This window comes from Pleurodeles waltl, chromosome 9 (assembly GCF_031143425.1).
Source record: "Pleurodeles waltl isolate 20211129_DDA chromosome 9, aPleWal1.hap1.20221129, whole genome shotgun sequence".
NCBI classification, from domain to species: domain Eukaryota; kingdom Metazoa; phylum Chordata; class Amphibia; order Caudata; family Salamandridae; genus Pleurodeles; species Pleurodeles waltl.
The window spans coordinates 1079807184-1079831917 of NC_090448.1; the positions used below are offsets into that span (position 1 = coordinate 1079807184).

At 48.0% G+C, this 24734-nt stretch overlaps 1 protein-coding gene across 3 annotated transcripts in view; it reads left to right on the forward strand.

Annotated features, from left to right (window-relative positions):
* The window catches only part of PRPF39 (pre-mRNA processing factor 39), a 404622-nt gene that overhangs the window by 118458 nt on the left and 261430 nt on the right, over positions 1–24734 (forward strand). For all 3 annotated transcript variants that reach the window (XM_069208720.1, XM_069208721.1, XM_069208722.1), the window contains 2 exons: positions 6949–7113; positions 7428–7554. In XM_069208720.1, the coding sequence (XP_069064821.1) occupies positions 6949–7113; positions 7428–7554 (292 nt within the window). The remainder of the gene's footprint in view (positions 1–6948; positions 7114–7427; positions 7555–24734) is intronic.

The window sequence follows — 24734 nt, forward strand, 5'->3', positions numbered from 1 at the left end:
TGCAGGCTTTGTTACTGGCCTCAGAGTGACAAAGGCACTCTCCCCATGGGGCCAGCAACATGTCTCTAGTGTGGCAGGCTGCTGGAACTAGTCAGCCTACACAGATAGTCGGTTAAGTTTCAGGGGGCACCTCTAAGGTGCCCTCTGGGGTGTATTTTGCAATAAAATGTACACTGGCATCAGTGTGCATTTATTGTGCTGAGAAGTTTGATACCAAACTTCCCAGTTTTCAGTGTAGCCATTATGGTGCTGTGGAGTTCGTGTTTGACAGACTCCCAGACCATATACTCTTATGGCTACCCTGCACTTACAATGTCTAAGGTTTTGTTTAGACACTGTAGGGGTACCATGCTCATGCACTGGTACCCTCACCTATGGTATAGTGCACCCTGCCTTAGGGCTGTAAGGCCTGCTAGAGGGGTGTCTTACCTATACTGCATAGGCAGTGAGAGGCTGGCATGGCACCCTGAGGGGAGTGCCATGTCGACTTACTCGTTTTGTTCTCACCAGCACACACAAGCTGGCAAGCAGTGTGTCTGTGCTGAGTGAGGGGTCCCCAGGGTGGCATAAGATATGCTGCAGCCCTTAGAGACCTTCCCTGGCATCAGGGCCCTTGGTACCAGGGGTACCAGTTACAAGGGACTTACCTGGATGCCAGGGTGTGCCAATTGTGGAATCAAAAGTACAGGTTAGGGAAAGAACACTGGTGCTGGGGTCTGGTTAGCCGGCCTCAGCACACTTTCAATTCAAAACATAGCATCAGCAAAGGCAAAAAGTCAGGGGGTAACCATGCCAAGGAGGCATTTCCTTACACTTACCTTAAGTCCTGAAGAACAGTCCTCTGTGCAGTTCATGTTTTCCCCATAGGTTAATGTTACTGCAAACACTGTATTGTCTTTTCAATGCGGAAAATCTATCTAGAAAAGTACTTACCTGATCACAAAGATTCTGGTGCCTAAAATAACATAAAAATCTGTAATTTTTTATAAATTGTAAAAAATGTATAAATTATAAAATGGTGTTGTATTTCTTCATTAGGTGTGCCCCATTTATTGACTGTGTTCAACAAATGCTCAACACTCTCCTTTGATTAACCTAAGCTGCTCAAGCACACTAACACGAAAAAGATAGAGCACTTTGTTAAAGAAAGCCCTGTAAACCAATTAGGATTGGCACGACTCCCTACACGGTGTACTTAATCTCTGATAGAGACATCTAGTTGTGATTCCTTACTTTAGAATTTCCCCAGGCGTCAGTCTGGATCCAGAGGTTTTTCTTTAGCAGTAGCCCTACTTGCCGTTAGGGGGTGTTGATTGGCTCCATGTCTGTCGTTGGCGTTGTCCGCACCAGATATGACATCATGGGTCCTATATAGGAACCACCCAGGCGCACTAGCATAGTTTATTTTCTTTCCACATAAGCCAGCACTGATCTGAAGAAAGAGCTACCCCTCAGCCGTTTTTTGACTGGTCTATTTCGGCTTCTATCTAAACTTTTTAGAGTATTTCACTCCTGGGGCACCAAGGGATGTCATCTCGCAATACCGTTTTCAAGTCTTGCGGATCCGGTCATTGAGCGATGTCTGACGGATATGTACCTCGTGTGCCTTTGGTGTTTGAAGCACAACCATGATCTAAAGTCTTGCTCAGAGTGCCATTCCAAGAATCTGAAAGCTTTGATCGAGCAGTCCCTAAAGTTCATGGTGGCCCTGCACTCGGCTGCACTTAAGTCCTGATCTCGGTCGAGAGGAATGTAAGGAAATGCCTCCTTGGCATGGTTGCCCCCTGACTTTTTGCCTTTGCTGATGCTATGTTTACAATTGGAAGTGTGCTGAGGCCTGCTAACCAGGCCCCAGCACCAGTGTTCTTTCTCTAACCTGTACTTTTGTATCCACAATTGGCAGACCCTGGCATCCAGATAAGTCCCTTGTAACTGGTACTTCTAGTACCAAGGGCCCTGATGCCAAGGAAGGTCTCTAAGGGCTGCAGCATGTCTTATGCCACCCTGGAGACCTCTCACTCAGCACAGACACACTGCTTGCCAGCTTGTGTGTGCTAGTGAGGACAAAACGAGTAAGTCGACATGGCACTCCCCTCAGGGTGCCATGCCAGCCTCTCACTACCTATGCCAGTATAGGTCAGTCACCCCTCTAGCAGGCCTTACAGCCCTAAGGCAGGGTGCACTAAACCATAGGTGAGGGTACCAGTGCATGAGCATGGTACCCCTACAGTGTCTAAACAAAACCTTAGACATTGTAAGTGCAGGGTAGCCATAAGAGTATATGGTCTGGGAGTTTGTCAAACACGAACTCCACAGCACCATAATGGCTACACTGAAAACTGGGAAGTTTGGTATCAAACTTCTCAGCACAATAAATGCACACTGATGCCAGTGTACATTTTATTGTAAAATACACCACAGAGGGCACCTTAGAGGTGCCCCCTGAAACCTAACCGACTATCTGTGTAGGCTGACTGGTTCCAGTAGCCTGCCATACTGGAGACATGTTGCTGGCCCCATGGGGAGAGTGCCTTTGTCACTCTGAGGCCAGTAACAAAGCCTGCACTGGGTGGAGATGCTAACACCTCCCCCAGGCAGGAGCTGTAACACCTGGCGGTGAGCCTCAAAGGCTCACCCCTTTGTCACAGCACAGCAGGGCACTCCAGCTTAGTGGAGTTGCCCGCCCCCTCCGGCCACGGCCCCCACTTTTGGCGGCAAGGCTGGAGGAAACAAAGAAAGCAACAAGGAGTCGTCACTGGCCAGTCAGGACAGCCCCTAAGGTGTCCTGAGCTGAAGTGACTCTAACTTTTAGAAATCCTCCATCTTGCAGATGGAGGACTGTAGGAAGTTGGCTCTGTATGTGCTATTTCAAAGTAAGGAATAGCATGCACAGAGTCCAAGGGTTCCCCTTAGAGGTAAAATAGTGGTAAAAAGAGATAATACTAATGCTCTATTTTGTGGTAGTGTGGTCGAGCAGTAGGCTTATCCAAGGAGTAGTGTTAAGCATTTGTTGTACATACACATAGTGTAGGAAGTTGGCTCTGTATGTGCTATCTCAAAGTAAGGATAGCATGCACAGAGTCCAAGGGTTCCCCTTAGAGGTAAGATAGTGGCAAAAAGAGATAATACTAATGCTCTATTTTGTGGTAGTGTGGTCGAGCAGTAGGCTTATCCAAGGAGTAGTGTTAAGCATTTGTTGTACATACACATAGACAATAAATGAGGTACACACACTCAGAGACAAATCCAGCCAATAGGTTTTTATATAGAAAAATATATTTTCTTAGTTTATTTTGAGAACCACAGGTTCAAATTCTACATGTAATATCTCATTCGAAAGGTATTGCAGGTAAGTACTTTAGGAACTTCAAATCATCAAAATTGCATGTATACTTTTCAAGTTATTCACAAATAGCTGTTTTAAAAGTGGACACTTAGTGCAATTTTCACAGTTCCTAGGGGAGGTAAGTATTTGTTAGGTTAACCAGGTAAGTAAGACACTTACAGGGCTTAGTTCTTGGTCCAAGGTAGCCCACCGTTGGGGGTTCAGAGCAACCCCAAAGTCACCACACCAGCAGCTCAGGGCCGGTCAGGTGCAGAGTTCAAAGTGGTGCCCAAAACACATAGGCTAGAATGGAGAGAAGGGGGTGCCCCGGTTCCGGTCTGCTTGCAGGTAAGTACCCGCGTCTTCGGAGGGCAGACCAGGGGGGTTTTGTAGGGCACCGGGGGACACACAAGCCCACACAGAAATTTCACCCTCAGCGGCGCGGGGGCGGCCGGGTGCAGTGTAGAAACAAGCGTTGGGTTTGTAATGGAAGTCAATGGGAGATCTAGGGATCTCTTCAGCGCTGCAGGCAGGCAAGGGGGGGGTTCCTCGGGGAAACCTCCACTTGATCAAGGGAGAGGGACTCCTGGGGGTCACTTCTCCAGTGAAAGTCCGGTCCTTCAGGTCCTGGGGGCTGCGGGTGCAGGGTCTCTCCCAGGTGTCGGGACTTAGGATTCAAAGAGTCGCGGTCAGGGGAAGCCTCGGGATTCCCTCTGCAGGCGGCGCTGTGGGGGCTCAGGGGGGACAGGTTTTTGTACTCACAGTCTTAGAGTAGTCCTGGGGTCCCTCCTGAGGTGTTGGATCGCCACCAGCCGAGTCGGGGTCGCCGGGTGCAGTGTTGCAAGTCTCACGCTTCTTGCGGGGAGCTTGCAGGGTTCTTTCAAAGCTGCTGGAAACAAAGTTGCAGTTTTTCTTGGAGCAGGTCCGCTGTCCTCAGGAGTTTCTTGTCTTTTCGAAGCAGGGGCAGTCCTCAGAGGATGTCGAGGTCGCTGGTCCCTTTGGAAGGCGTCGCTGGAGCAGGATCTTTGGAAGGCAGGAGACAGGCCGGTGAGTTTCTGGAGCCAAGGCAGTTGTCGTCTTCTGGTCTTCCGCTGCAGGGTTTTTCAGCTGGGCAGTCCTTCTTGTAGTTGCAGGAATCTAATTTTCTAGGGTTCAGGGTAGCCCTTAAATACTAAATTTAAGGGCGTGTTTAGGTCTGGGGGGTTAGTAGCCAATGGCTACTAGCCCTGAGGGTGGGTACACCCTCTTTGTGCCTCCTCCCAAGGGGAGGGGGTCACAATCCTAACCCTATTGGGGGAATCCTCCATCTGCAAGATGGAGGATTTCTAAAAGTTAGAGTCACTTCAGCTCAGGACACCTTAGGGGCTGTCCTGACTGGCCAGTGACTCCTCCTTGTTTTTCTCATTATTTTCCCCGGCCTTGCCGCCAAAAGTGGGGCCTGGCCGGAGGGGGCGGGCAACTCCACTAGCTGGAGTGTCCTGCTGGGTTGGCACAAAGGAGGTGAGCCTTTGAGGCTCACCGCCAGGTGTGACAATTCCTGCCTGGGGGAGGTGTTAGCATCTCCACCCAGTGCAGGCTTTGTTACTGGCCTCAGAGTGACAAAGGCACTCTCCCCATGGGGCCAGCAACATGTCTCGGTTTGTGGCAGGCTGCTAAAACTAGTCAGCCTACACAGATAGTCGGTTAAGTTTCAGGGGGCACCTCTAAGGTGCCCTCTGGGGTGTTTTACAATAAAATGTACACTGGCATCAGTGTGCATTTATTGTGCTGAGAAGTTTGATACCAAACTTCCCAGTTTTCAGTGTAGCCATTATGGTGCTGTGGAGTTCGTGTTTGACGGACTCCCAGACCATATACTCTTATGGCTACCCTGCACTTACAATGTCTAAGGTTTTGTTTAGACACTGTAGGGGTACCATGCTCATGCACTGGTACCCTCACCTATGGTATAGTGCACCCTGCCTTAGGGCTGTAAGGCCTGCTAGAGGGGTGTCTTACCTATACTGCGTAGGCAGTGAGAGGCTGGCATGGCACCCTGAGGGGAGTGCCATGTCGACTTACTCGTTTTGTCCTCCCTAGCACACACAAGCTGGCAAGCAGAGTGTCTGTGCTGAGTGAGAGGTCTCCAGGGTGGCATAAGACATGCTGCAGCCCTTAGAGACCTTCCTTGGCATCAGGGCCCTTGGTACTAGAAGTACCAGTTACAAGGGACTTATCTGGATGCCAGGGTCTGCCAATTGTGGATACAAAAGTACAGGTTAGGGAAAGAACACTGGTGCTGGGGCCTGGTTAGCAGGCCTCAGCACACTTTCAATTGTAAACCTAGCATCAGCAAAGGCAAAAAGTCAGGGGGCAACCATGCCAAGGAGGCATTTCCTTACACATAGACAATAAATGAGGTACACACACTCCGAGACAAATCCAGCCAATAGGTTTTGTTATAGAAAAATATCTTTTCTTAGTTTATTTTAAGAACCACAGGTTCAAATTTTACATGTAATAGCTCATTTGAAAGGTATTGCAGGTAAGTACTCTAGGAACTTTGAATCATTACTTTAGCATGTATACTTTTCACATAAAACACAATAAGCTGTTTTAAAAGTGGACACTTAGTGCAATTTTCACAGTTCCAGGGGGAGGTAAGTTATTGTTAGTTTTCACAGGTAAGTAAGTCACTTACAGGTTTCAGTTTTTGGTCCAAGGTAGCCCACCATTGGGGGTTCAGAGCAACCCTTGGACTCTGTGCAGGCTATTCCTTACTTTGAAATAGCACATACAGAGCCAACTTCCTACAAGCTATGTAGTCTACACCACACACTTTATCTAAACACAAGCAGTGCTACGTACTGTTTTTCATACAACTACATCACCCCCAGGTTAGCCACCGTTTTCTGGAGGGCACTGCTTTACAGTCTATGCAGAGCATGTGTTTCTACAGCCACACATGCCATCGAAATAAATAGGTTACATGCCTTATACACATCTGTTTGTGGCATGTAGTGCTGCAGATTGACATGCACTCACCCTCCTCCCCGGACACCTTTAGCCGTTGCTGTTCCTTCTTATACTTTCATATGCATGAACATCTCCTTACTAATGCTTACTCACACTGCATTCTCACCCTGCTCCGCGAAAACATTCTAACAGTAATCACCAAGAGGAGTCCTCATTTTGCCTCGTGACTCATAAGACTTTCTTGAAGAAAAAGAATTTGCACACATCCAGACCCAACACTAGACGGCAGGAGTATGCAGAGCATGTAAATCTACAGCTGTACATGCTATGAACAGATGCTTATAGGGCAAGTAACATATTCCTTTCCTGGTGATTCTGGCACTGTCCGTTTGTGCGGTTACTCCTTCAAGATAGGACACCTGAATAGGCCGTGGGAATGGTTTTGAAAGTGACAGTATTTTCAAGACTTTTTTTTTTTTTTTTGTTTTTTTGTTTTTTGAGGTGCAATCCTTCTAACTCGTGAAAGTAGTAGTGCTTGATTTACCAGTTCTAAAATGCAACTTAATCTTGTTACTGCTCATACTACAGACAGGATGTCCTTAAAACAAATTTAGAGTTTGTTTATATATTGACTTTGATGCATTTTTTTTTTCTTTAATCCCCCCTAGATAAAACGACCATACTTCCATGTAAAGCCTTTGGAGAAAGCGCAGTTGAACAACTGGAGAGAATACTTGGAGTTTGAAATTGAAAATGGGTCTCATGAGCGAGTGGTGGTCCTGTTTGAAAGATGTGTTATTTGTTGTGCCCTCTATGAGGAATTTTGGATCAAGGCAAGGAAAAATCTCCCCTTCTTCCCTAAATACATTTAAAATTTCAAACATTTGATCTGGTGACTAACATTGTACTGTTGAATATTGTTCATATATAACTATGTCTGTTGCATTAGGGGATGGTCTGCTTGCAACCAGATTTGACTGCTGCATATGCCAACTCCGTTGCCTCTCTACGTCCTTCCTTACAGAAACTAGTCTAGTGGTTCAATAAGGTGCTGAACGGGTTTAAAAACGTTTTTTTATTCACTCTTCTTTTTAAGCCCTCTAAACTCACACTGAAACTTGCATTAACAATCTGCTTTTATATTTAGTATGCAAAGTATATGGAGAACCATGGTGCTGAAGGAGTAAGACATGTTTACAGCAGAGCTTGCATAATACACCTTCCAAAGAAGCCACTGGTCCATTTACTCTGGGCAGCCTTTGAAGAACAGCAGGGTAAGGTTTTGCTCAGTTGTATTATTTTCCAACTTTTCTTGCTTTTTAAAAAATCTGTATTTGTAATTTTAGTTGTTTAATAACCTTAAGTTTGACAACAGCTGTACGCTTCCCCACAAGCACAGTTGGTACTTTCATTGATAAGGAACATTATACAGTATAGTGATACACGAACATTGGTTATAAACAGAATGATGTACTGTACCCAATCTTCATTGGATCGCCACCTGTCTTCCTTTCTCGCCCATTCCAAGTGTCCAGTCTCAGCCATGCACAGCCTGTGGTCCCCCATCCTCCACCCCGCACACGCTATAGCTAGGCAGATTATCAGTGTTTATCTGTCCTCCAAGTCTCAGTGCTCCCCGCCGCCTCATACCCTTTTGCGTTGACCCTGCAAGAAGGTCTGGAGCACTTCTTCCAATGCCAACTCTTCTGTCTCCGTGCCATTTGGTGAGCTTCAGGCCATTTGGATACTGTCAGTGTATTGCTATCCTGTGCTTGGCCAGTTGTAAGCCTGTGGTTGCAAATCTATCCTGCATTTTATTGTGTTTTGGTTTGGTACGATTCCCAGTAAACATTGTTGCATGGCTGCTGTGAGTCGAACGTGAGTCACCCCCACAAGCTTTAGGACCACCTTCTTTTATAACTGCTATGTCTTACTGGATGTCCAGGTCATGTAGAGGAATTTGGCTCCTTGCTCACTGCAGTGGGTACACTTAAAGATCCTGGCCAAACTGGTCCAGTGGAGCCTACCTTGTCAAATTGTGTGATGGAAGTCACTGAAGCATGCTAATATGAATCATGCTTTGCTCGCAATCTCCTGCCCTTGTGCACAAGCCGTTGCCCATGCTAGCTCTGTCAGTGGGTATAGTAGATAGTCGTCCAAAGCTGGTTAAGCCTGCAGCTGGGCCAGTGATATATTGCTTTCAGTGCAGTATAGAGTCTGGACACCAGTCAGGACGAATTTTTCCATTGTTACTCTGCCCTTTACTGAGTGGAATAGATGTCCAGAATTGTATGTAGGTTCTAAGCCCCTGCAGTGTCTTATCCAGATTATGCGCATTATGCAAGGTCGCTGTGCAGGTCATCCAGACCCCCAAATAGGCCCTCCCATTTAAGACCCAGCCACGGCATCTGTGATTGCTTCATATCCGCGCCAGTTCCACAACCACCTGCCCTGCCAGAGATGTAGCTATGTTTAGTGTTTGTTGAGGTGTATGCCTGACACCCCACCAAAGGAGTATAAGTACTGATTCAGTGGACCACGTGACATAGCCAAAAGCATCATCGACAGATAAGGATACCACATGTACTCCATTGCCTACACAAATTCAAGATTTAGTGCCTTGAACTGGGCGATTCTTTAATGTTTTTTTTTATTTTATTTTTTTTAACAAATCTGCAGTCCAAGTTAAAAAAAAAAAAAAAAAAAAAGTCAGTCATCCGGCAGTTGGTTACAAATTCGGTCAGTAATATCATGCTGGGGAAAGGCAGCTGCTTAGATCTGTAATGTGGAGAACCCCTAATTGGGCGCACCCAAAACTGACTGGGACAGTGCACCTGATCTTATGAAGAAAAACACATTTAAAAAAAAAAGCTGCTCTCACCACAGATGCAGGCTCTGAACACAGGTGGAGGCTTCCTCATACTCCCCTTCTCAGAGGCATCCTCGGCAGAAGTCCAGACTGTGCACCACCTCTGTGATGGTGTAGGTGCAAAGGCAAAATGTCCCAGGGACCAAGGAGCAGGCACAAACACCTGCTACACCCTCTGGGCACTTTATATAATACTACTGTGGTTTTTAGTGTTCTTTCACGCAACCAGAGGATAAATTGTGTGTAGGAAGTTGGCTCTGTATGCACTATTTCAAAGTAAAGAATAGTATGCACAGAGTCCAAGGGTTCCCCTTAGAGGTAAGATAGTGGCAAAAAGAGATAATACTAATGCTCTATTTTGTGGTAGTGTGGTCGAGCAGTAGGCTTATCAAAGGAGTAGTGTTAAGCATTTGTTGTACATACACACAGGCAATAAATGAGGAACACACACTCAGAGACCAATCCAGGCCAATAGGTTTTGTTATAGAAAAATATATTTTCTTAGTTTATTTTAAGAACCACAGGTTCAAATTCTACATGTAATATCTAATTTGAAAGGTATTGCAGGTAAGTACTTTAGGAACTTTGAATCATTACATTAGCATGTATACTTTTTACATAAAACACAATAAGCTGTTTTAAAAGTGGACACAGTGCAATTTTCACAGTTCCTGGGGGAGGTAAAGTATTGTTAGGTTTCACAGGTAAGTAACTCACTTACAGGTTTCAGTTTTTGGTCCAAGGTAGCCCACCGTTGGGGGGTTCAGGGCAACCCCAAAGTTACCAAACCAGCAGCTCAGGACCGGTCAGGTGCAGAGGTCAAAGAGGTGCCCAAAACACATAGGCTTCAATGGAGAGAAGGGGGTGCCCTGGTTCCGGTCTGCCAGCAGGTAAGTACCCGCGTCTTCGGAGGGCAGACCAGGGGGGTTTTGTAGGGCACCGGGGGGGGACACAAGTCAGCACAAAAAGTACACCCTCAGCAGTGCGGGGGCGGCCTCGGGGTAGCCACCACCTGGACAAGGGAGAGGGCCTCCTGGGGGTCACTCCTGCACAGGAGTTCCGTTCCTTTAGGTGCTGGGGCTGCGGGTTCAGGGTCTTGTCCAGCCATCGGGAAATGGAGTTCAGGCAGTCGCGGTCAGGGGGAGCCTCGGGATTCCCTCTGCAGGCGTCGCTGTGGGGGCTCAGGGGGGACAACTTTGGTTACTCACGGTCTCGGAGTCGCCGGAGGGTCCTCCCTGAGGTGTTGGTTCTCCACCAGTCGAGTCGGGGTCGCCGGGTGCAGTGTTGCAAGTCTCACGCTTCTTGCGGGGAGTTGCAGGGGTCTTTAAATCTGCTCCTTGAAACAAAGTTGCGGTTCTTTTGGAGCAGTGCCGCTGTCCTCGGGAGTTTCTTGGTCTCTTGGAAGCAGGGCAGTCCTCTGAGGATTCAGAGGTCGCTGGTCCTGGAGAAAGCGTCGCTGGAGCAGGGTTCTTTAGAAGGCAGGAGACAGGCCGGTAGGACTAGGGCCAAAGCAGTTGGTGTCTTCTTTCTTCTTCTGCAGGGGTTTTCAGCTCAGCAGTCTTCTTCGGTAAGTTGCAGGAATCTAAATTCTTAGGTTCAGGGAAGCCCTTAAATACTAAATTTAAGGACGTGTTTAGGTCTGGGGGGTTAGTAGCCAATGGCTACTAGCCCTGAGGGTGGGTACACCCTCTTTGTGCCTCCTCCCAAGGGGAGGGGGTCACATCCCTAATCCTATTGGGGAATACTCCATCTGCAAGATGGAGGATTTCTAAAAGTTAGTCACTTCAGCTCAGGACACCTTAGGGGCTGTCCTGACTGGCCAGTGACTCCTCCTTGTTGTTCTCATTATTTTCTCCGGCCTTGCCGCCAAAAGTGGGGGCCGTGGCCGGAGGGGGCGGGCAACTCCACTAGCTGGAGTGTCCTGCGATGCTGGCACAAAGGGGTGAGCCTTTGAGGCTCACCGCCAGGTGTGACAGCTCCTGCCTGGGGGAGGTGTTAGCATCTCCACCCAGTGCAGGCTTTGTTACTGGCCTCAGAGTGACAAAGGCACTCTCCCCATGGGGCCAGCAACATGTCTCGGTTGTGGCAGGCTGCTGGAACCAGTCAGCCTACACAGATAGTCGGTTAAGGTTTCAGGGGGCACCTCTAAGGTGCCCTCTGGGGTGTATTTTACAATAAAATGTACACTGGCTTCAGTGTGCATTTATTGTGCTGAGAAGTTTGATACCAAACTTCCCAGTTTTCAGTGTAGCCATTATGGTGCTGTGGAGTTCGTGTTAGACATTGTAAGTGCAGGGTAGCCATAAGAGTATATGGTCTGGGAGTCTGTCAAAGGTTTGGCTTAGACACTGTAGGGGCACAGTACTCATGCACTGGTGCCCTCACCTATGGTATAGTGCACCCTGCCTTAGGGCTGTAAGGCCTACTAGAGGGGTGACTGATCTATACTGCATAGGCAGTGTGAGGTTGGCATGGCACCCTGAGGGGAGTGCCAAGTCGACTTACTCGTTTTGTTCTCACCAGCACACACAAGCTGGCAAGCAGTGTGTCTGTGCTGAGTGAGGGGTCCCCAGGGTGGCATAAGATATGCTGCAGCCCTTAGAGACCTTCCCTGGCATCAGGGCCCTTGGTACCAGGGGTACCAGTTACAAGGGACTTACCTGGATGCCAGGGTGTGCCAATTGTGGAATCAAAAGTACAGGTTAGGGAAAGAACACTGGTGCTGGGGCCTGGTTAGCAGGCCTCAGCACACTTTCAATTCAAAACACAGCATCAGCAAAGGCAAAAAGTCAGGGGGTAACCATGCCAAGGAGGCATTTCCTTACATTGTGTGTGAATACCCCAGTTTTCCTACCACATCAAAGGAGGATTAAGGACACAGGTTAGGACAGGCATAACTTCAACCCTTTTTTTGTGTGTGTGTTTTTTTTTTTTTTTTTAAATGCCTATCCTGGACACCTAGTGGGGTTTTCTCTCGCTCTGTGAAATATGACAGGGGCAAGTCTCCAATTCTGCCATTTCCCCTTTTAATGATAGGGAGTGTGGCCTTATGCTACAACGACCTGGTCCTCATTCCATTTAATTTTCTGTAATTTACCCCTTGTGTCAAGCTCGCTTTCTTTTCCTCTGCCCTTCATACACATGAAATGGCTAGCACCTGCCCGTCATGCCCCACTGCCCTCTCTGCACCCTCAGAAGCAAAACAGCTAGGTTTTAGAGGTGGGTGTAGGAAAGTGCCCCTTTTTACGTTGGTCACCCCCACTTTTTTTCCATTGAGGTTTTTCGATTGCAGGTACAGTGAGGTCCTGCTAACCACTTCCCCAGTGCCTGTGCTCTTTACCTCGAATGAGGTAAAATGTTTTATTGTGTACGTTAGGCACATACTCTAGTACCCCTGTAAGTCCCTAGTAAATGGTACCCCTAGTTCCAATGGCCTGAGTACTAGAGAGGGGCCTTAAGTATTGCAGAACATATGTGCCACCCTAAGGGACCCGCCTATAAATTTCAAACTGCGAGTCGTAGTGTAAGCCATGGGTGAAAACTCGACAAGGCACAACCATTGTTTGCCATGATAGACACTACATGAAATATGTGTCACCCCTACAGCAGGCCTTAAAGCCCTAAGGCAGGGTGCATAATATTTTATGTGAGGACATATCTACTTAAGCATACATCTGATATCTAGTCCGATTACGAGCTATTGCAGGTGACCAGGGAAACCATCTTAATGTATGTACTGGCTACTGGTCAATAGGAGTTTCCCAGCTACGTAATGGCTTCACTGAAACGTATGATACTTGTTATCAAACACCGTGTATTAATAAATAAATCCGTATTGATCCCAGTATTGGATTTGTTAGGACATGCAGCCAGAGGGCACCTTAGATGTTACCACTTAAAGCCTACTAGTCCTGGAGTGTGCTGGCTAACTGGTGTCAACCACCATGCCACCACATATTAGTTTCTACTACACCCAACCCTCACCCCCCCACCCCCGGGACATGAGCGACCACTCTCTGAGGCCCGAAACAATTCCTCCTCTGGTAGAAGGTGTTATCACTTCCTCCAGCAGGATGGCTAGTGAATCTATGTACCAAGGCCAGGGACTTCAAAGTTCCTGTTGCCTTTGATATGCAACACCAGCTTCTCCCAAATCTGGGAGATGCCACTCCCTGCCCTGAGGCCCAGCTGGCCCTTTGTGGTATGCAAATACCCTATAAAGAGTCCAGGGGTTCCCCAGTGAGTGGACATGTCTTACTATCCCAGTGTGCTCTATTTAGGGGTAGTGTTGTTGAGCAGCCTTAGGCTTCACACATCCCTATCTTCATTGAAGTCCTCATGTAGCTGGGGAACTCGTATTGGCCAGTGTCTAGCACATGAATTCAAAATGGCTTCCCTGGTCACTTAGTATGTCTGAGAATCGACAGACATAGCAGGGGCATATGTGTTCATGCAGATATACCCTCACATGTAATATAATGCACCCTGCCTTAGGGCTGTAAGGCATGCAAGAGGGTTGACTTAAATGTATTGCATGCAGTGGCAGCCTGCATGTATTTGGTGAGGGGTCCTTTGGGGTGGCACAATTCATGGTGCAGCCCTTGGAGATCATCTTTAATACCTCAGTCCCTAGGCACCATTTACTAGGGACTCACAGGATTCTAAAGGGATTTGCCAATTGGGAAAACAATTGTACAGTTTAGGGAAATAGATCTGGCACTGGGGACCTGGTTAGCAGGAACACAGTGCTACAGTTTGTCTAACTCGCATCCGATTGTCCGATACCAGGCAAAAAGTGTGTGGGGTGGTAGTGGTAGGCGGTGTGGGGGAAGGGGGAGAATGGTGGTATTGTAACCATGTCAAAAGGAGGCCCTTTCCTATAAATGGTCTTAGTATTTGAGACCAAAATGTGTATAGTTGTGAGTATTTTTTCTTTAAAATCCATAGCATTCTTGTGAGTCTCCTAGTCACTTCTCTCTGGGGGTTCCTGAACTGGTGCAAACCGGATTAAGCAAGAAGGGCACAAATGTGCCCTTCAAAGCAGCCTGGTCGTGCTCAGAGGCCACCCACCCCTTACACACCTAATACACAAGGGTTAAGTGGTCACACTTCTCCCTCGCAGGAAATCCTTTGTTCTGCCCCTCTGGCTTCAGCCTGGCCCACCACAGGAGGGCTGAACAGTGTCTGGTGTCAGCAGCAGCATGGACTGGCAGCTAGATCCCTTAAGGCTGCACAGTCAGAACTGGGGGAATCCTCGAAGGCAGTGGTACCCAACTTTTTAACTTCTGTGGACCCCCACTTTAACATTACTGGAACCTGGGGACCCCCACTGAATCATTATTGGAATCTAGGGACCCCCACTGAGTCATTACTGAAAGCTGGGGACCTTATTTATCAGTATTTAATTTTCTAAGCAGCTGCGGACCCCCTGAGGAGGCTTTGCGGACCCCCAGAGGGTCCCGGGACCACAGGTTGGGGACCACTGCTCTAAGGAGCCCCTAGAGTACATGGTATCATGCAACTAACACTGGAATTGGTGTAGTTGCATGAGTCCAACATATTTGATATCAAACATGCCTAGGTTTGTAGAAGCCATTATGTAGTTGGACCACCTATGTTGACCAGTGTTGTAAGAACATACCCTCTTTCTTGACATAATTATCCCCATTTCTGCCTGTTGTCAGTGTGTTTGACTATGTTCACTGGGAACCTGCTAACCATGAACCCAGTGATTATGGTCTCTCCCTTCTAACTTTGTAATTTGTACCATTTTTCACCCCACATTTGGCATACTAAGTTCCTAGTATATAGTACCCAGGGCATTAGGGCACCAGGGGATCCCCATGGGCTGCAGCACGTGTTATGCCACCCAAGGGGAGCCCATGAAAGTGTTCTCCAGGCCTGCCATTGCAGCCTCCGTGAAAGGGGTCATGCACCCTTTTCACCATAGGTCACTGCACCAGGTCACTATAAGCCCCCCCCCCATGGCAAGCCCTCCTAGCCCAGAGGGCAGGGTGCAAGCACCTGTGTGTGAAGGCACCCCTGACTAGCAGAGGGGCTTCCATGTACTCAAGTGCCATTTTCATGGACTTTCGGGAAACCATTTTATGCATGTACTGATCATAGGCCACTGCCTATGTCCCGCTACATAATGGGAACTCCGAACTTAGACATGTTTGGTATCAAACATGCCAATCATACCCAAATATGGTTGCCAGTATTGGAAGTATGAGTTCGATGGCATCTGTCGCTGAGATTCACATGGTATGCATGAGCTCGCCATCTGGTGTTGGGTCGGAGTGTTACAAGTTGTTTTTCTTCGAAGAAGTGTTTTCGAGTCACGGGACCGAGTGACTCCACCTTCTGTGCTCATTGCGCATGGGCGTCGACTCCATCTTCGATTGTTTTCTTTCCGCCATCGGGTTCGGACGTGTTCCTGTCGCTCCGAGTTTCGGAACGGAAAGATAGCTGAAGACGGAAGATTTTCGACGGTATCGTTGCGATCCGGTTAGAGATAGACACATACAACGACGCGTTGAACATCGAAGCGCTTCGGTGCCCTTCGGGGTAGATTTCGGCACCCCGTCGGGGCCTAGTCGGCCCGACCGCGTGGAGGACAACGCCGATGGAACGGACCCCGTTTCGATTCTGCCCCGAATGCCACAACAAATATCCTTATACGGACCTACACTCGGTCTGTAATCTGTGCCTGTCACCCGAGCACAGCGAAGAATCCTGTGAGGCCTGTCGGGCGTTCCGGTCCCGAAAAACTCTGCGCGACCGTCGAGCGAGAAGACTCCAGATGGCGTCCACGCCAAAAGAGCGTCGACAGTTCGAGACAGAAGAGGAACAGGAGGAATCCTTTTCCATCCAGGATTCAGACTCCGACGAGCTACACTCTACAAGAACTGTGAGTAAGACGTCGAGATCAAACCTTAAAAAAGGAAAGAAGGCCCAGGGGACGCCACTGCCAACCGGCCATGGCTCCACCCAAATTCTCGGTGACCAACAATCGGCACCGAAAAAGGCCCATTTAGTGTCGAGATCGTCCGACTCCGGTCGAGACACCGGCACGCAGCCTCCTCGAGACCGAGAGAGTGCTAAACAGAAGCATCGACACCGAGAGTTCGGTGTCGACACGGATCGACGCCGAGACAGTGGCGCCGAAGACCATAGAGGCCAAGAATTTTCGGCACAGAAAAAAAGGAAGGTTACCTCGGAGCCGAAAAAACAATCGACAGGGGTTTCGGAGCCGAAAAAAGCGACATCAGACCCTGTTTCTGGCTCCTACACTGAAGAGCATTCTATGTCTTCTCAAATGAAGAAACATAGATTTGAACAAGAACTGCAATCCACTGACGTGGATCACACGCAAAAGCGTATCTTTATTCAGCAGGGGACTGGGAAGATCAGTACCCTTCCACCTGTCAAACGAAAGAGAACGCTTCAGTTTACTCCTCAGCAACAAACAGCACAAAAGGTAACACCTCCTCCCTCGCCTCCACCTGTAACTCCGGCTTCGCCAACTTACACCCCGTCACATTCGCCAGCTCACACCGCCATGAGCCACGATGACCAAGATCAGGATGCGTGGGACTTGTACGACGCACCAGTGTCTGATAACAGCCCAGACACATACCCAACTAGGCCATCACCACCGGAAGACAGCACAGCCTACTCACAAGTGGTGGCTAGAGCAGCACTATTCCATAATGTGGAACTACACTCGGAACAAGTAGAGGATGATTTTTTATTTAACACCCTCTCTTCAACCCACAGCTCCTACCAAAGCCTGCCGATGCTCCCAGGCATGCTACGCCATGCAAAGGACATTTTCAAGGAGCCAGTAAAAAGTAGGGCAGTGACGCCTAGGGTGGACAAGAAGTATAAGGCGCCTCCTACGGACCCTGTATTCATCACCTCTCAGCTGCCACCAGACTCTGTGGTGGTAGGGGCTGCCAGAAAAAGGGCAAACTCACACACTTCTGGGGATGCACCTCCCCCAGATAAAGAAAGTAGGAAGTTCGATGCAGCCGGGAAGAGGGTTGCTGTCCAAGCAGCAAACCAGTGGCGCATCGCAAATTCACAAGCGCTGTTAGCGCGATACGACAGAGCCCACTGGGATGAGATGCAGCATCTCATTGAACATCTCCCAAAAGATCTGCAAAAGAGAGCAAAACAGGTTGTTGAGGAGGGTCAAAACATTTCCAACAATCAAATACGCTCCTCCATGGATGCAGCAGACACGGCCGCAAGAACCATTAATACGTCGGTTACCATCCGTAGGCACGCATGGCTCAGAACGTCTGGATTCAAGCCAGAAATTCAGCAGGCAGTGCTTAACATGCCAGTAAACGAAAAACTTCTGTTCGGACCGGAGGTCGACACAGCCATAGAAAAGCTCAAGAAGGACACTGACACTGCCAAGGCCATGGGCGCACTCTATTCCCCGCAGGGCAGAGGATCTTATAACACCTTCCGCAAAACACCTTTTAGAGGAGGGTTTCGGGGTCAGGCCACACAAGCTAGCACCTCACAGTCCGCACCGCCCACCTACCAGGGACAGTACAGGGGAGGTTTTCGGGGCCAGTATAGAGGGGGGCAATTCCCTAGGAATAGGGGAAGATTTCAAAGCCCCAAAACCACTACCAACAAGCAGTGACTCACATGTCACACACCCCTCCCACACAACACCAGTGGGCGGGAGGATACGTCAATATTACGAAGCATGGGACAAAATAACTACAGACACATGGGTCTTAGCAATTATCCAGCATGGTTATTGCATAGAATTCCTGCAATTCCCTCCAGACATACCACCAAAATCACAAAATTTAACAAAATACCATTCACAGCTTCTAGAGATAGAAGTTCAAGCACTACTGCAAAAAAATGCAATAGAATTAGTACCAAGCACACAAATAAACACAGGAGTTTATTCACTGTACTTCTTGATACCAAAAAAGGACGAAACACTGAGACCAATTCTAGACCTCAGAGTAGTAAACACATTCATCAAATCAGACCACTTTCACATGGTCACACTACAAGAAGTGTTACCATTGCTCAAAAAACACAACTACATGACAACCCTAGACCTCAAGGATGCATATTTCCATATACCAATACATCAATCACACAGGAAATATCTAAGGTTTGTATTCAAAGGAATACATTACCAATTCAAAGTATTGCCTTTTGGTTTAACAACCGCTCCAAGAGTATTCACAAAATGCCTAGCAGTAGTCGCTGCACACATCAGAAGGCAGCAAATACATGTGTTCCCGTATCTAGACGACTGGCTAATCAAAACCAGTTCGCTCACACAATGCTCAAACCACACAAATCAAGTCATACAAACCCTCTACAAACTAGGGTTCACCGTCAACTTTGCAAAATCAAACATTCTGCCAAGCAAAGTACAGCAATATCTAGGAGCCATAATAGACACGACAAAAGGAGTAGCAACGCCAACTCCACAAAGGATCCACAATTTCAACAGGGTCATTCAACACATGTCTCCAAACCAAACAATACAAGCAAGAACAATACTACAGCTCCTAGGCATGATGTCCTCATGCATAGCCATTGTCCCAAACGCAAGACTGCACATGAGGCCCTTACAACAGTGCCTAGCCTCACAGTGGTCTCAAGCACAGGGTCACCTTCTAGATCTGGTGTTGCTAGACCGCCAAACTTACCTCTCGCTTCTATGGTGGAACAGTATAAATTTAAACATAGGGCGGCCTTTCCAAGACCCAGTGCCAGAGTACGTAATAACAACAGATGCTTCCATGACAGGGTGGGGAGCACATCTCAATCAACACAACATAAGAGGACAATGGAACATACATCAAACAAAACTGCATATAAATCATCTAGAATTATTAGCAGTTTTTCAAGCACTAAAAGCTTTCCAACCAATCATAACCCACAAATACATCCTTGTCAAAACAGACAACATGACAACGATGTATTATCTAAACAAACAAGGAGGAACACATTCAACGCAGTTAAGCTTGTTAGCTCAAAAAATATGGAAGTGGGCAATCCACCATCAGATTGGTCTAATAGCACAGTTTATTCCGGGGATCCAGAATCAGCTGGCAGACAATCTCTCTCGAGATCACCAGCAAGTCCACGAATGGGAAATCCACCCACAGATTCTGTACACCTACTTCACACTCTGGGGAACACCACAAATAGACTTATTTGCAACAAAAGAGAACGCAAAATGCCAAAACTTCGCGTCCAGATACCCACACAAGCAATCCCAAGGCAATGCCCTATGGATAAACTGGTCAGGAATATTTGCTTACGCTTTTCCTCCTCTCCCTCTCCTTCCTTACCTAGTAAACAAATTGAGTCAAAACAAACTCAAACTCATTTTAATAGCACCAACTTGGGCAAGACAACCATGGTACACAACACTGCTAGATCTGTCTGTAGTACCACACATCAAACTGCCCAACAAACCAGATCTGTTAACGCAACACAACCAACAGATCAGACACCCGGACCCAGCATCGCTGAATCTAGCAATCTGGCTCCTGAAATCCTAGAATTCGGACACTTGCAACTTAGCCAAGAGTGTATGGAAGTCATAAAGCAGGCCAGAAGGCCATCCACTAGACACTGCTACGCAAGTAAGTGGAAAAGATTTGTTTGGTACTGCCATCATAATCAGATACAACCGCTAGATGCAACTCCAAAACATATAGTAAATTACTTGCTCCATTTACAAAAAGCAAAGCTAGCCTTCTCTTCTATTAAAATACACCTTGCAGCAATATCTGCATACCTGCAAACTACCTATTCAACTTCCTTGTATAGGATACCAGTTATCAAAGCATTTATAGAAGGGCTTAAAAGAATTATACCACCAAGAACACCACCTGTTCCTTCATGGAACCTAAACGTGGTTCTAACAAGACTCATGGGCCCACCTTTCGAACCCATGCACTCTTGCGGAATACAATTCCTAACCTGGAAAGTTGCCTTTCTCATCGCCATTACATCTCTAAGAAGAGTAAGTGAAATTCAAGCGTTCACAACACAAGAGCCTTTTATACAAATACATAAAAATAAGGTCGTCCTACGACCTAATCCAAAATTTTTACCAAAAGTTATTTCACCATTCCATCTAAATCAAACGGTAGAACTACCAGTATTTTTCCCACAGCCAGATTCTGTGGCTGAAAGAGCACTACATACATTAGATGTCAAAAGAGCATTAATGTACTACATTGACAGAACAAAGAACATCAGAAAAACTAAACAGCTATTTATTGCATTCCAAAAACCTCATGCAGGTAACCCAATATCAAAACAAGGTATAGCCAGATGGATAGTTAAATGCATCCAAATCTGCTACCTTAAAGCAAAAAGACAACTGCCCATTACTCCCAGGGCACATTCAACAAGGAGAAAAGGTGCTTCAATGGCCTTTTTAGGAAACATCCCAATGCAGGAAATATGTAAGGCAGCCACTTGGTCTACGCCTCACACATTCACCAAACACTACTGTATAGATGTGCTATCCGCACAACAAGCTACAGTAGGTCAAGCTGTATTAAGAACTCTATTTCAGACAACTTCTACTCCTACAGGCTAAACCACCGCTTTTGGGGAACTAACTGCTTACTAGTCTATGCATACCATGTGTATCTACAGCGACAGATGCCATCGAACTGAAAATGTCACTTACCCAGTGTACATCTGTTCGTGGCATCAGTCGCTGAGATTCACATGGACCCACCCACCTCCCCGGAAGCCTGTAGCAGTTCAGAAGTTACCTTCAATTTTGTACATTTGTATATATTACTTAATCCTTTAATAGGTACATACTTACATTTTTCATTGCGCGGGCACTATTACTATAGTACAACTCCTACCTCACCCTCTGCGGGGAAAACAATCGAAGATGGAGTCGACGCCCATGCGCAATGAGCACAGAAGGTGGAGTCACTCGGTCCCGTGACTCGAAAACACTTCTTCGAAGAAAAACAACTTGTAACACTCCGACCCAACACCAGATGGCGAGCTCATGCATACCATGTGAATCTCAGCGACTGATGCCACGAACAGATGTACACTGGGTAAGTGACATTTTCATTCCATGCACTCTGGGGGCTCCTCAGAGGACCCCCAGCATTGCTCCTACCAGCCTTCTAGGGTTTTCCGGGCAACCGAAGCTGCCACCCCTCCTGCTGCTTGAACAGCTCAGGCCCAGGATGGCCGAACAAAGGATTTCCTTTTGGGGGTTGAGGGGTGGGAGGGAGAGCGGGAGGGGAGGGGTAAAACCCTTTCCCCTTTGGAAATAGTTGTTGCATGGCTTGGGAGGGGTAGCTGTCTGTGCATAAACCAGTCTACAATCGTTCAGTCCCTGCTCTGGCACGAAAGAGGCCAAAGGAAAGAGAAGTGACCACTCCGCCATCAATCACCACCACAGGGGTGGTTCGCTGAGCTCCTCCAGGTGGCCCCTCGATTCTTCCATCTTGAAACCAAGATGTGCAGAGGCCCCTTAGAGCATCTGACGGACAGGTCAGACGGGTGACGTCAGGGACCCCTCCTGATAAGTGGTCACTGTGCAAGGTGAGCAAACCCCCTCTTGAGAGCTATTTAGGGACTCTCTTGAGGGTGGGTCTCCAGATTCGACATACAGGACTCCACCAAGACTCCTCTGCATCAATTACTTCTGGCCAATGGAACCTCAACTGGACTCTTCAGGAACCAGCAAGACTGCAACAGCCGAGATGATCTCGACTTGCAACATTGTTTCCCTGGCTCCTTCCAGCAACTGCAACATTTCCATGGCTGTGCATTATCGGGTCGGCAAGACTTCAGCTGCACTAAAAAAAACAAGTAATCTCCCTTGCAGTGAAGGAGTCCCTCCCCTGCACCTGCAGACACCTACAGCAACAGCGTCCACCTCATGGATCTGCCCTGCTCTGGAACTTCGTGGATCCTGCATCGCAGGTGGTGATCTGGAGTGGTCACCTTGTTCCTCTCTCCCCGCTGTCCAACTTGGGAGACGGTGAGGCCTTGCCTCTCCTTGCAGGACAAGTACCCCTGTGGACTGTGACTCTTGCAGCAACCAAGGCTTGTTGTCTCCTGCTCCAAGTAGCCCCGGCCTCCAACACTTCATCCTTGCATGGACAGTGTAGGAAGTTGGCTCTGTATGTGCTATTTCAAAGTAAGGAATAGCATGCACAGAGTCCAAGGGTTCCCCTTAGAGGTAAAATAGTGGTAAAAATAGATAATACTAATGCTCTATTTTGTGGTAGTGTGGTCGAGCAGTAGGCTTATCCAAGGAGTAGTGTTAAGCATTTTTTGTACATACACATAGACAATAAATGAGGTACACACACTCAGAGACAAATCCAGCCAATAGGTTTTTATATAGAAAAATATCTTTTCTTAGTTTATTTTAAGAACCACAGGTTCAAATTCTACATGTAATATCTCATTCGAAAGGTATTGCAGGTAAGTACTTTAGGAACTTCAAATCATCAAAATTGCATGTATACTTTTCAAGTTATTCACAAATAGCTGTTTTAAAAGTGGACACTTAGTGCAATTTTCACAGTTCCTAGGGGAGGTAAGTATTTGTTAGGTTAACCAGGTAAGTAAGACACTTACAGGGCTTAGTTCTTGGTCCAAGGTAGCCCACCGTTGGGGGTTCAGAGCAACCCCAAAGTCACCACACCAGCAGCTCAGGGCCGGTCAGGTGCAGAGTTCAAAGTGGTGCCCAAAACACATAGGCTAGAATGGAGAGAAGGGGGTGCCCCGGTTCCGGTCTGCTTGCAGGTAAGTACCCGCGTCTTCGGAGGGCAGACCAGGGGGGGTTTTGTAGGGCACCGGGGGGGACACAGGTCCACACAGAAATTTCACCCTCAGCAGCGCGGGGGCGGCCGGGTGCAGTGTAAAAACCAGCGTCGGGTTTTCAATGTTAGTCTATGAGAGATCTCGGGATCTCTTCAGCGCTGCAGGCAGGCAAGGGGGGGATTCCTCGGGGAAACCTCCACTTGGTCAAGGGAGAGGGACTCCTGGGGGTCACTCCTCCAGTGAAAGTCCGGTCCTTCAGGTCCTGGGGGCTGCGGGTGCAGGGTCTTTTCCAGGTGTCGGGACTTAGGATTCAAAGAGTCGCGGTCAGGGGAAGCCTCGGGATTCCCTCTGCAGGCGGCGCTGTGGGGGCTCAGGGGGGACAGGTTTTTGTACTCACAGTCTTAGAGTAGTCCTGGGGTCCCTCCTGAGGTGTTGGATCGCCACCAGCCGAGTCGGGGTCGCCGGGTGCAGTGTTGCAAGTCTCACGCTTCTTGCGGGGAGCTTGCAGGGTTCTTTACAGCTGCTGGAAACAAAGTTGCAGCTTTTCTTGGAGCAGGTCCGGTGTCCTCGGGAGTTTCTTGTCTTTTCGAAGCAGGGGCAGTCCTCAGAGGATGTCGAGGTCGCTGGTCCCTTTGGAAGGCGTCGCTGGAGCAGGATCTTTGGAAGGCAGGAGACAGGCCGGTGAGTTTCTGGAGCCAAGGCAGTTGTCGTCTTCTGGTCTTCCTCTGCAGGGGTTTTCAGCTAGGCAGTCCTTCTTCTTGTAGTTGCAGGAATCTAATTTTCTAGGGTTCAGGGTAGCCCTTAAATACTAAATTTAAGGGCGTGTTTAGGTCTGGGGGGTTAGTAGCCAATGGCTACTAGCCCTGAGGGTGGGTACACCCTTTTTGTGCCTCCTCCCAAGGGGAGGGGGTCACAATCCTAACCCTATTGGGGGAATCCTCCATCTGCAAGATGGAGGATTTCTAAAAGTTAGAGTCACCTCAGCTCAGGACACCTTAGGGGCTGTCCTGACTGGCCAGTGACTCCTCCTTGTTATTCTCATTATTTTCTCCGGCCTTGCCGCCAAAAGTGGGGCCTGGCCGGAGGGGGCGGGCAACTCCACTAGCTGGAGTGTCCTGCTGGGTTGGCACAAAGGAGGTGAGCCTTTGAGGCTCACCGCCAGGTGTGACAATTCCTGCCTGGGGGAGGTGTTAGCATCTCCACCCAGTGCAGGCTTTGTTACTGGCCTCAGAGTGACAAAGGCACTCTCCCCATGGGGCCAGCAACATGTCTCGGTTTGTGGCAGGCTGCTAAAACTAGTCAGCCTACACAGATAGTCGGTTAAGTTTCAGGGGGCACCTCTAAGGTGCCCTCTGGGGTGTATTTTACAATAAAATGTACACTGGCATCAGTGTGCATTTATTGTGCTGAGAAGTTTGATACCAAACTTCCCAGTTTTCAGTGTAGCCATTATGGTGCTGTGGAGTTCGTGTTTGACAGACTCCCAGACCATATACTCCTATGGCTACCCTGCACTTACAATGTCTAAGGTTTTGTTTAGACACTGTAGGGGTACCATGCTCATGCACTGGTACCCTCACCTATGGTATAGTGCACCCTGCCTTAGGGCTGTAAGGCCTGCTAGAGGGGTGGCTTACCTATACTGCATAGGCAGTGAGAGGCTGGCATGGCACCCTGAGGGGAGTGCCATGTCGACTTACTCGTTTTGTCCTCACTAGCACACACAAGCTGGCAAGCAGTGTGTCTGTGCTGAGTGAG